We start from the raw sequence: 12923 nt of genomic DNA on the forward strand, positions 1-12923 counted from the left end.
CGTGACACGATCGCTGGACACCAGGCGGACATAGGACTCGGGGGCGCGGTCACGGAGTACGTGGTGGGTGCGCGCGTGCCCATAGTGCCACGATTTAAAGGGGACGTACCTGTACGCCCATTTGCCTTCAAGACTTCTCCAGAGCCTCTCCCATTCTCTGGAACTCCCTGCCCCAGTATATCCAATCAGCCCCTACCCTGTCCTCCTTTAGAAGATCCCTGAAAACGCATTTATTCAGGGAAGCCTATCCCACACCCACCTAACAGTTATCCCTGAGCCGCCCCCATCACATCATTATCTGCAGCTTTGTACTCTGTATTCCTCCTTTTTGTAGATAATAGCACCTGGGTGTGTCATCTGCACCTTTCATACCATCCCCCTCCCTTTAGAATGTAAGCTCTATGAGCAGAGCCCTCCTGTACCTTTTTGTATTGAACTGTACTGTAATTGTGTTGTTCCACCCCCCCTATATATAAATCGTGTATAATAATAATTTGCCCGGCCGTGCCATTGTTGCCGGTGTACATCATTGTCAGAATGTGGTTAAGGTCATCTGCTGACTTGGCACCATCCACAGGTAGCTTAAAGCGGTTCTTCACCCTAAAGGGGAAGTTCCGCTAGTATTATCCCTCCCCCCCTCCGGTGCCACAATCGGCACCTTTCGGGGGGAGGGGGGTGCAGTTACCTGGATAATCCAGGTAACTGCACCCACTTCCGGCCAGACCGCTGCATGGCTCCGCCCACCGCCGCATGGCTCCGCCCCCCCCCCCCCCGTTGTGTTCTGGGAAACACACAGTTCCCAGAGACACAGCGGGGAACCAGTGCAGCGCGACTCGCACATGCGCAGTAGGGAACCGGGCAGTGAAGCCCTCTTGCTTCACTTCCCGATTCCCTGACAGAGGATGGCGGCGGTGACTGCAGCGAGACGAGCGATCGCTCGTCATCTGCCGCCGACATCGCTGGAACCTGGGACAGGTAAGTGTGATATTATTAAAAGTCAGCAGCTGCAATATTAGTAGCTGCTGGCTTTTAATATTTTTTTTTTTTGTGCAGCTCCTCTTTAACTCTTCAATAAGACAAAGAAGTTGAATCGAATACAATTTTACTTTGGCTAATTGTATTATAGAGGATGGTTTTCCAATCTTTTGAAGTGTAAGAAGACAATGACTTTCCCGAGCCCTATTTCTGTGAAGTACTAACACTAAATGAAGGAACATGAAAGAAAACAGGGAAGATCTAGTAAGACCCCATACGCACTATTAGATTTTCTGCATATTTTTGTCTTCAGATTTACCTAGACCATGTAGTGCGAGGGCCTGCCTGATTGCATACAAATTGATACTCCTAAGGGTTGACCTCATATTATATGGTTTTGGTAAATCTGAAGACAAAAATCTGCAGAAAATCTAATAGTGTGTATGGGGGCTTAGGATTGAACTAAGTAGCACTAAACAGTAGGGCAGGACAGAAGGAGAAACCAATTCACAGTAAACAAGTAGTAGTGGCCAAAGACCTACACTAGATGTCACCAAACTACTGGACAATAATACCCTCATGCAGTTCAACACAGAAGAATGGCATAAAGATGGGGTAGGATAATGCTACAAGTACAGAAAATAACTGTCGGCGGGGCAGAAATATAGTGTGCACGCAGGCTTTTTCAACCTTTTGACCCTAGAGGAACCCCAAAAATAATTTTCATGTCTCGAGGAACCCTTACTAAAACCAAATCATCAGGGCCCAATAGGAACAATGTTATTTATATTAGTGGTCAATAGGAAGAATGCCCCCCTTAAAGTGGTGTTTAGAATGCCGCCCTTAAAGACCGCTAAAAAGATATTTGGTGTCATGCTGCTGCCTTTGCTAAGTGGTGCTGAACCTTGAGCTCTGTAGACATCATCAAATAGGTGGTTCATCAGCCACAGCACAAGGAACCCTTAGAAACCTCTGGAGAAACCCCGGGGTTCCATGCTACCCTGGTTGAGAATGGCTGTGTGCACGGGTTTATCGTAAGGGGGGGGGGCATGGTAGGGGATGGCACTAGGGCCAGAATGTCCGTAGTGGATGTTAAGCCCCCCCGGGCTGCAAAGCGTTCTTAGTTGCTAGGGCACTGTCAGATTTGCAGCCGACAGCATCCTAGCAACCAATAAAACACCCCCAGCTGTGTTTATCTGCCAGCTGGGAGATTCTCATCCTTGACCAAAAAAATGGGCATTGTCATATTTGGGTAATGTCAGACAGAATCTGCCTTTGTTTACATTCAGCGGTCAGCCGGGGGAATCTCTCGGCTGAAAGCCAGGTGAGGTCAGGGATGTGTCAATGGTTGCTAGGACGCTGGTGCCACTGGCATCCTCTCACCCTATGAGCCCTGGGCAGAAAGTTGTCACATTCATAACCATTTCTCAGCACAAACATGCCCCACTCTGAGCACTGGCATCCCCTCTGTACACCACCTAAGAGCTCATCTTAATTACCTCCAGTCTCCTTATCTATTTACTGGTAGTAATTATTTTTAGACACGTGCAGTTCGTTTAGTTCCAAATTGACTGACGGACGGATTTTCCTTTTTCAATAGTACCGAATTTAAATTAATCCGAAATAACGAAAAAAAAAAAAAATTAGAATGAAATTTAAATTTGAATCATTTTCAACTAGTTTTCAAATACTTTTCGGTTTGAATAGTTTTCATGTTCGAATTCAAAAAGTTTTCAAATTCAAATAGTTTTTGAATTCAATTAGTTTTTAAATTCAAATAGTTTTTGAATTCAATTCGTTTTCAAATTCAAATCGTTTAATTCGATTTGTTTTCAAATTCAAATAGTTGTAAAATTCGATTTGTTTTCGTATTTCTAAAGAGAATAAAATAGAATAGAAAATAAAGGAATGGAATAGAAAAAAAATTGACTAGAAAACAATATAACAGAAAATAAAAGAATAGAATATAATAGAGTAAAACAGAACAAAATAGAATAGAAAATAAAAGAACAGAATAGAAGACTAGAATATAATAGAAACAAATAGATTAAAATAACATAGAATATAACCATCTTCTAAAATTCTAATTTCAAATAGAATAAATCTGAATTTGAATTCATAAGAAAAGAATAGCATAGAAAAGAATAGAATATAAAAAAAAGAATAGAATAGACTATAATAGAATAGAACAGAAAATAATAATAAAAAAACAATAGAATAGCATAGAAAGAATTTAACCATTTTCCAAAATTCAAATATAATCAATTCAAATGTGAATAGAATAGATTAGAATAGTAAATAACAGAATAGTATAGAAAATAGAATCTTCCGAAATTTGAATTTCAAATAGAAAAAAATTGAATAGAAAAGAATAGAATAGAATAAACAAATAGAAAATAAATACAATAAAAAAAAACAATAAAATAGAAAGAATATAACCATTTCCCAAAACTCAAATAGAATCAATTAAATTTTGAATAGAATAGAAAATAATATATTAGAATAGTACGATAGATAGATTCTATTCTATTCTGGTCTATTCTGTTTTTTTTTTATATATACTGTTGTGTTATTTACTATTCTATTCTACTCTATTCTTTTCTATTCTTCTCAAACTTGAATTGATTATATTTGAATTTTGGAAAATGGTTATATTATTTCTATTCTATTGTTTTTTGTTTTTTTATTATTTTCTTTTCTATTATATTCAAATTTCAGAAGATGGTTATACTCTTTCTATTTGATTTTATTCTATCCTATTCCTTTTTATTCTATTTTATTCCATTATATTCTATTCTTTTATTTTCTGCTATATTCTTTTCTATTCTATTATTTTCTATTCTTTTCCTTTATTTTCTATTCTATTTTATTCTCATTGGAAAATGATTTAAATTAGAAAAAAAATCGAATCGATTTGAATACGAAATGAATTCGGAAAATGAATCAAAGCGGGTTAAACGCATATTTAACTAAACAAATTTATGTAAATAACAAATCGATACAAAAAACTTTTGTTCTGCACATGTTTAATTCTTTTCGAATTTGTCAAAGCTATAGCGACTGATCCCTAAAATGGAGCAATTAGGGACTACCTGAATCTGTCATATGTGTGGAAACTCTTAACGATACTGCTGCAAAAGAGTTCATAAATTAGGCGTAGGATTTTTAAGAGGGACCCTACCTAAAAAAAAAAAAGAAAAAAAAAAAAGAAGTGCTGCGAATAATTTATTAAATCTCCCTCATTAATCTTTGAGCTCTGAATTTCTAAGAATGTGGTGTCAGCCCTGCCTACTTCATTTTTCAATGGATTACAAAGGACACAGACCTCTCCTGATTTCCATAACCCTTATGTTGCTATCAGAAACCCCTCCCCATAAATACTAGGGCAAGATTTACTGTGAAAAATGCAAAAATTTACGTAACTTCCAAAAAATAAAATAAAAAAAATCATAAGATAAGGGTATGACCACAGATATACATCAGCCCATGAATATGAATAATAAATAGGCTGATATATATCTGGGGTCATAATCTTATTGCATCATTTTTTGACAAGGTTGTCAATTTTTGAATTTTTGTCTGCCTGGTATTTATGGGGGAAGGGCTTTTAGATGGCAATGGGTATGATGCGTGTATTTATTATTTATTAATTATAATTTATTCATGTATTTAAAAATAAAGACAAGCATAGTTTGTTAGACATTGGGAGAGGGGGGGGAGTTACTAAAGCTGGTGCGCAAAGAATCTGGTGCAGCTGTGCGTAGCAACCAATCAGCTTCTAACTTCAGCTTGTTCAATTAAGCTTTGGCAATAAAACCTGGAAGCTGATTGGTTACTATGCACGGCTGCACCAGGTTCGGTGTTCACCAGATTTAGTAAATCCGCCCCTAATGTAATTATAATATACCTTCCTATCTGTTGACACTAAAGCCGCGCACGCACGATTGGATTTTCCGACGGGAAATATTTGATGACAGGCTGTTGGCGGAAGATCCGACCGTTTGTGCGCTCCATTGGACAATTGGCGGATTTTCCGTGGACAAATGTTGGAAGGCAGGCTTTAAAATTACAATTTTCCACAGACAACGGTTTGTTGTCGGATTTTCCGAGCGTGTGTACACAAGTCCGTCGGACAAAACTCCAAAGTACAAACACGCATGCTCGGAAGCAAGGACGAGCCGGAAGCGGTCAGTCTTGTAAACTAGCGTTCGTAATGGAGAATTAACATTGGTGACGCGGCAAATTATGAAATCACGAAATGCAGCGCACAATCCTCTTCTTCTTTAATGGGATAATGATGAAGCTGCTTTGCTGGTGATACTGATGGAGTTATTGCAAACACATTTTCAAAGGATTTTTTTTCTATTGATATCAAAAATAATATTATTATACTTTTTGATTTTTATTTGGGCAAGTTACCACAGCACCATTATCCCGTAGTTTTTAAGAACAAAGATACAACTATGTTGGTGTCCCTTGTTAATTTTATATTGTATTTTTTAAAATGTAACTGCCTACTCCCAAACTGACATTTGAAGTAAAACCCATCACCAAATATTATTCTCCACAATTGTTTTATTGTGCATTAAAAAAAAGAAAACAAATAAATTAGACATGCTATTTGCCAATAGAACCAAAAAGTGCATTCTATGCATCCAAAAATATAGAAAATACACCAAATCAAATCATTATTCAACCAAAAAAAAAAATAGAAGCCTCATGCATGTGTCCTGCTTCATAAAGAGGAAGTAAACCCTGGTGAGTTTACTTCCTCTTTGATTCCCTGCAAAGGTAAAGCATAATGGACTACTATGCATCGCATAGTAGTCCATTATGTGTCACTTACCTGACACAGGAGCCAGCGAAGTCACCGCTGTCCCCTGTAGTCCGGAGCCTCCATCTTCTCGGTGGGTCTCGCTGCTCCGCCGCTGTCATTCGGCGAAGCCGCGATGACGTCACTCCCGCGCATGCGCATGGGAGCCGCCACTCGCAGCATATCGCTGTTGACAGCGGCGCGCTCAATGCGCCTGCGGGCCGCTGTCTAGACAGCGGTGCCTGTCTTTCAGCAAATATCTCCTAAACCGCGTAGGTTTAGGAGATATTTCTTGGACCTACAAGTAAGCCTTAATCTAGGCTTACCTGTAGGTCAAAGTTGGTTGTAAGGGTTTACAACCACTTTAATATAGGGGGTCAGAAATGCCAAGAGTTGGTGAAAGCAGGGGTCCGTCACCTGGAGATAATGCTGAAAATCATCCAGATTATTCTTCTGGAGCTCCCACAGCAAAGGCATATGACATAATTGGTCATGATTTTTTAAGCGACCAATTTTTGGTCCAAGAAATCCTCCTCCTCCTTTTCCTGGACAGGACTTGGATCAAAGCAAGAACTCCAAGGCCAATAGTAAATAACACGTTATCTCCTCCGATTCCGCAACATGGCTGGTTGACAAACGGCCGTTCAGAAACAAACTGAAAAGCGCGAAATGAAAAGTGCAAATCTGGGATAGTTGGCAAGTATGGGGTAATGCAAGACTATTATGGGGCCCCTGGGCAGGGCCCAGGGTTGCCCATGCATTAAGACAACCCTGCCTGGGAGGAGAAAACAAGAGAGCTAGAGACTAGGAAGTCTTGGGAGGAGCGGACAGTTTGGAAGATATTTGAAGCTTTAAAAATGACATGTTAAACCTTAGATCCTTGTGATTGGGATTTTCATGTCTTTTAACTTTTCTTCACATTGAGATTAACAGGACACTGGGCATTACCCATGTAGACCAAGGCATGCCATTCACTTCAATACCAGCCCCTGAAGCTGGATATATTAACCTTATCTGCACACTTGTCCCAGGTCAGTGTCTCAAGATATTGAACCAGGCACTTGGCAATTTTCAGAAGGAGGCCAGTAATGGCCACCATTTTGTATTTGTTATGTGGCCTCCAAACTACATTTGAGAAAAAATTGGGGCGCTAAAAAATTGCCTTAGCAATGGAAAGAAGATACACACTTCCTGCAGATGTCAGAGGCAGGAACTGAACCCAAGGTTCCAGTGCTAACTATTAAAGTTGAACAAAGTTTGGCAAGGCTTTAATGCTCGTGTAGTCTAGGGAAAAACTCTAGTAGAGGAGTACTACTTACCACAACAGCTGTCCGAGGGCCCTGAATTGTATGTGATGAAGTCAACGTGGCCTTGACTGTAATGCCCAGTATGCACGATCAGATTTTACGCCAACAAATGTTGGATGTGAGCTTGTTGGCTGAAAGTCCGACCATCTGTAAGGGGCATTAGACTGGCAAAAAAGATGGACTTCATAGGACCAGCTGTACCATGGTGGAGGAAGACTGTGTGCGAAAGAAATTAGGTAAATATTCCTCAGATTTAAAGAGGTATTTAACCCAAAACCAGAAATGTAATATATTACAGCTCACCAATCATTAGATGTGGTGGCTCCATAAGTGATCACAAATCAGGCCTCTTCACCCCAACTGAGATGGCCTGACTTATTAGCCATTTTGATGGCCCTTTAATTTTGAAAGGGCTGCCAAGGCATTGCAATTGGTAGAAAAATGTATTGGAGCATGGGTGTGGGTTGCCAGCTGCTGTAGTTGGGTGCCATTGTATAACACATACGGTTTGCAATGGTGTGAAGCCAACCATATGAAGAGACTGCAGAGTTCAGGGCTTGAAAGCATAAAGTGCAAACAGCTAACCATTCTCTATCATTCCTCCATAGCTTCTTGCAGTCCGCGGACCCTTCCAAACATGGGGACCTGTTATAGATGGATCCTACCTGAGGGACTCGCCAACAAGACTTCTCCAGCAGAAGACTGCCCAGAATATAGACCTGTTCATCGGAAGTACTGAGCATGATGGCCTGATCAGCAGGGCCAAGGCTATTAAGGTAAGGTTTGGGAAATCTAGACTTCCGCTAAGGAAAAATTCATATAACCTTTATGTGCTACATAAGTCTGACTGCAACATTGTAACTTTGCGCAAGTTTTAAGGCCCGTACACACGATTGGACTTTTTGACAACAAACATGCAAATCAGCTGTTTTTGAGCAACATCCAACTGTGTGTACCATCCATCGGACAAAATTTTGGGGTTTTCATCTGACTTTTGTTGGCTGTGCGAAAGGACAAACTTTTTGACAACATAAGTCCGATGGAGCAAAGTCCGATCTGTACACAAAACCATCGGACTTATGTACAAAGTACAAACACGCATGCTCAGAACCAATGCAAAAGATCAGACAACAATACAGAAGTTGATCAAAGGTGGCGCTGGAGTAATTGAACGTCCTCTTTTGAAGTGTCGTCAGTACGTTAAAACGCCACTACGTTCGTGTTTGTTGCCTAAAAAGTCCAATCGTGTGTATGCAATACAAACTTACGGCCAACGCCCTTTGTACAAAAGTCAACGGGAAAGTTTGTACAAAGTCCGATCGTGTGTATGAGGCTTTAGTCTCCAGCAGGGGCTGATCTGGGTCAGACATTTGTGAACACAACCTAGGACTGCATAGACACCAGGATTTGCATGATTTTGTCATCTCCGAGTGGGTACCACAGTCCAGAAAGTAGGTGGTGACCCTGAATGCTAAAATATACAGTATATCTGATCCTCTTCTGTTTTTTGGACATCTGACTGCCTATAGAGGAGAATAGAGGGTCTAATCGGGTCTGGTTGTCCATTTTTCATTGATCGGACCTCTCGTGTGAAAGGTGGCGTTGCGCTTCAATTTAAATGTTTGTTACATTTCCAATAAAAGTATCAGGGAACGGCAGCCAGGCGAGAAAGACAGGACGTGTCATGTACGTCCTATATGATTTGGTGAAGTGTTTTAGGGTGTGTGTAGGTACAGTATGTATGCATATTTAAGGTACAATACTGGTTAATAAATGCAGAGCTGTATTAACCACTTTGTGTCTGCACTGTACCCGAAAGATGGCTACAGCGCGGGCTTAGATTGCCAGGAGGGCATACATGGACATCCTCTCATGCTCACGTTGCCCGCACACCCCCTGCGGCGCACAGGTGGCGCACTCTTTGATCACTGGGTCTTTGAGACTCGGTGGATCACAGATTGAAGTAAAGGGCCGATCTTGGCCCATGGTAGCCAATGACAGCTGATTTCTTGATGTACTGTAAACATGTGATCAGCATGAGGAGAAAAAAGAAGCTGATTCTGTACTGCTTTTGTAAAAGGGACATTGGTCCCAAACAGTGACACCCACTGCTACTAACTAGTGCCCATCAGTGCCACCTACCAGTGCCACCTACCAGTGGTCAACAGTACTGCTAATTAGGGATGAGCTTGGTGTTCGAGTCAAACGTATGGGTGATGTGTGCCTCCAGCACAGTATACACCTGTATCTACCCTTTATTGCTGGTGTTCTATCATACAGGCATCTGCAGGAGTTAGTGGGTGTTGTGTGCCTACAGCACAGCACAGTATACACCTGTATTTACCCTTTATTGCTGGTGTTCTCTCAGGAGGCATGGACAGGGACATTACCTATCTTTCACGGCCCATTGGGTCACTTTTCTGGCAGCTGGGAAGGATGCAGGACAAGGTGCAGTAATGTTGGAGGTTGTTCCGCCACCACAAAAATGCAGCTCTAGAAAAACATATAAATGTGAAGTGACTAATTTGAGTGATTCATTAGCCCAATAAGTTAATAGTGAAAAGAACTACTCGATGACAGCATCTGCAATATATGTCATGCTGTTCGGTATCAAAAATAAGTGAAAAAAATTGATTTTGTATAATAAATAACAAAAAAATAACAGTCAGTCTTTGAACCAATGATTCTAAAGTGTCCAACAATGAAAATAGTAGACAAAATAGCCATCATGACTAGAACTCATTACATCAGAGAGAGTGGACCTGAACAGATTACAGCTCCAGCCAGAGTTCAGTTTTATGGAAGCAAGTGGCCAAAATAGTCCCTCTGGAGTCATCTTGGATTAAAACCATTAAGAGACAGCTGGAGGTTCGTTGAAGCCCGTGGAGTTTTATAACCTGGTGAATAGGGATGAGCTTCGTGTTCGAGTCGAACGTACGTTCGACTCGAACATTGGCTGTTCGTCCGTTCGGCGAAATCCGAACTCTTGGTCCGTTCGCGTCAAAATTCGTGTGGCGCGCACGGCCCACAATGCACTGCGATGGCGCAGTGCATTGCTGGCTCATGATTGGCCAAGCATGCACTGTGACCCCGCATGCTTGGCCAATCGCAGCGCCAGCAGCGAGGAGAGCCATGATTGGCCACAGGCATCCTGCCTGTGGCCAATCATAGCTCAGGCTGTGTAGTGCACGCCCCACACTATATAAGGCCGCCTTTGAGGCGGCCTCGTGTAGTGTGTTGGCATCTGAAGCAGTGGGTGTTCTGTGTACCTTCAACACAGTACACACCGATCGTTTTTGGCTGATTTCCTATCTTGCTGTTGTGTAGTGGTTATTGTCTGTGCCCTGACCGCAGTATACACCACTATATTCACCTCACCTATATAGCTAGTGATCTATCTTTAATAATAAAGCTTGCAGTCAGTAGTGTTAGGAGATAGTGCGTGCTGTCTGCGTGCTCTGTACCCAGTACATACCGCTATAATCCACCTACATAGCTGTTCTCTATTTGAGCCCAATTGCCATCTGCAGGAGTTATTGGAAGTTGTGTGTGCCTCCAGCACAGCACAGTATACATCTGTATATACCCCTTTATCTCTGCTGTTTTCTGGTTATTGTCTGCGTGCCCTGACCACAGTATACACCGCGATATTCACCTCACCAAATTTTTCTGCCCCTGTTTAACAGGGACATGTAATTACAATTCTTGATATAATATTTCACAGGAGGGCCCCTTCCTGTGCCCACCCAGAGTAAGGGTGAGGACTTATAGTGTTGTGTCACCAGCACCACAACCACCAAAGGTCAATTTTTCTACCACTGTTCAACAATGGCATGTAATTACAATTCTTGATATAATCGTTCACAGCAGGGCGCTCCAGCGCCCACCAAGAGTCACTTTGAGGGCTTACAATGTTGTGGCAAAACCAACACCTTGTTCCGCCATTTCTGCAGAACATATAGGGCAGGCCCCTACTTTCAAACATCCAACTTACAAACATCTCCTACTTGCAAACGCAAGGAGACAGCAGCAAGTGAGATGAAAAAAGATGGACGACAAAACAAATTATACAGGGGTGATAACCCTTCCCTATGTTTTCCAAAAAGCTTAAAAATTGTTTTTTTGACTGGAGCTACACTTTAAAAATGTACCAGTTGAAAATGACAAACAGATTCAACTTAACACAACAAACCTACACAGTCCCTGTCTTGTTTGCACCGCCTGTATACTGCTGTTCTGAGTATATAGGGCCTGGGGGCCACACGCATTTCCTTTTTTTAATATGTTTACGGGTGTTCCCCTTAATATGCGTACAAGACCCAAAGGGGCTGGTAATGGGCAGGGAGGGCTACCCATGCCATTTTTCTCAATGATTTTCAACCATATTGCAGGAACCAGATATAACATTAAAACCGCAAGCAGTTTTAAATGGTGTTATTTCCGTTTAATGTCATTTTGTGCAGGGACTGTTCTAAACACGGGAAACACGTGGCACTTCACAGGCACACTACAGACACCCCCCAGGCACCATATTTAACTAGTAGCTGACTGCCGGCCGTCAAATGACGGCCAGGCGGCGCAGCTATTGTGGCGGGAGGCCGTCATATGACGGCCTCCCGTTTAAACAGGGAATGCGCGCGATCGTGCGCGCGCATCCCTGTTTCTTCGGTGGCGGCGTGTCACGGAGACACCGCTCGCCACCGAAGGGGGTGAACAGCCATTCGTTATGGCTGTTTACCACGTGATCGGCCGTGATGAAGTCACGGGCGATCACAGATGGTAACACCCCGAACGTGCACGGCGCATGCGCGCGATCGCGAGCGCGCTGCACGTGCACGTCGGTGGCGGCGTGTTCCCCGGGAACACTGCTCGTCACCGACGCTGGTAAACAGCCATTGGCCGGCTGTTTACCCACGTGATCGGCTGTGATCCTTTCACAGCCGATCACTCAAATGTAAACAAACCGCGGTAACGGGATGTTACCGGGTTCTCCTCCTCACACACCGATCGTGTGTGAGGAGGAGATTGCGGTAACATCTCGTTACCGCATACAGTGTACACCAAACATACTGATTGCCCCCCCCCCCCAATAAAGAGGACCTGTCACCACCCCTCATAGTACCTGTCAATCACAGTCCATCAGAGTACCTGTCACAGCCCATCAGAGTATTTGAGTACCTGTCACAGCCCATCAGAATACCCAAGTACCTGTCACAGCCCATCAGAGTACCCGAGTACCTGTCCCGGCCCATCAGAGTACCCGAGTACCTGTCCCGGCCCATCAGAGTACCCGAGTACCCGTCCCGGCCCATCAGAGTACCCGAGTACCCGTCCCGGCCCATCAGAGTACCCGAGTACCCGTCCCGGCCCATCAGAGTACCCGAGTACCCGTCCCGGCCCATCAGAGTACCCGAGTACCCGTCCCGGCCCATCAGAGTACCCGAGTACCCGTCCCGGCACATCAGGGTACCCGAGTACCTGTCACGTCACATCAGGGTACCCGAGTACCTGTCACGTCACATCAGGGTACCCGAGTACCTGTCACGTCACATCAGGGTACCCGAGTACCTGTCACGGCACATCAGGGTACCCGAGTACCTGTCACGGCACATCAGGGTACCCGAGTACCTGTCACGGCACATCAGGGTACCCGAGTACCTGTCCCGGCTCATCAGAGTACCCGAGTACCTGTCCCGGCCCATCAGGGTACCCGAGTACCCATCCCGGCCCATCAGAGTACCCGAGTACCTGTCCCGGCCCATCAGAGTAACCGAGTACCTGTCCCGGCCCATCAGAGTATCCGAGTACCTGTCACTGCACATCAGGTT

General features: G+C 43.3%; 1 protein-coding gene across 1 annotated transcript in view; it reads left to right on the forward strand.

The window, feature by feature from the left end:
• TG (thyroglobulin) overlaps nucleotides 1-12923 on the forward strand; it is a 483762-nt gene that overhangs the window by 394583 nt on the left and 76256 nt on the right. The window contains exon 43 of the mRNA XM_077493367.1: nucleotides 7704-7871. Coding sequence (XP_077349493.1) covers nucleotides 7704-7871 — 168 coding nt within the window. The remainder of the gene's footprint in view (nucleotides 1-7703; nucleotides 7872-12923) is intronic.

This window comes from Lithobates pipiens, unplaced genomic scaffold (genome assembly GCF_037356315.1).
Source record: "Lithobates pipiens isolate NorthernLeopardFrog02 unplaced genomic scaffold, aLitPip1_a1.2 Scaffold_19, whole genome shotgun sequence".
Lineage (NCBI taxonomy): Eukaryota > Metazoa > Chordata > Amphibia > Anura > Ranidae > Lithobates > Lithobates pipiens.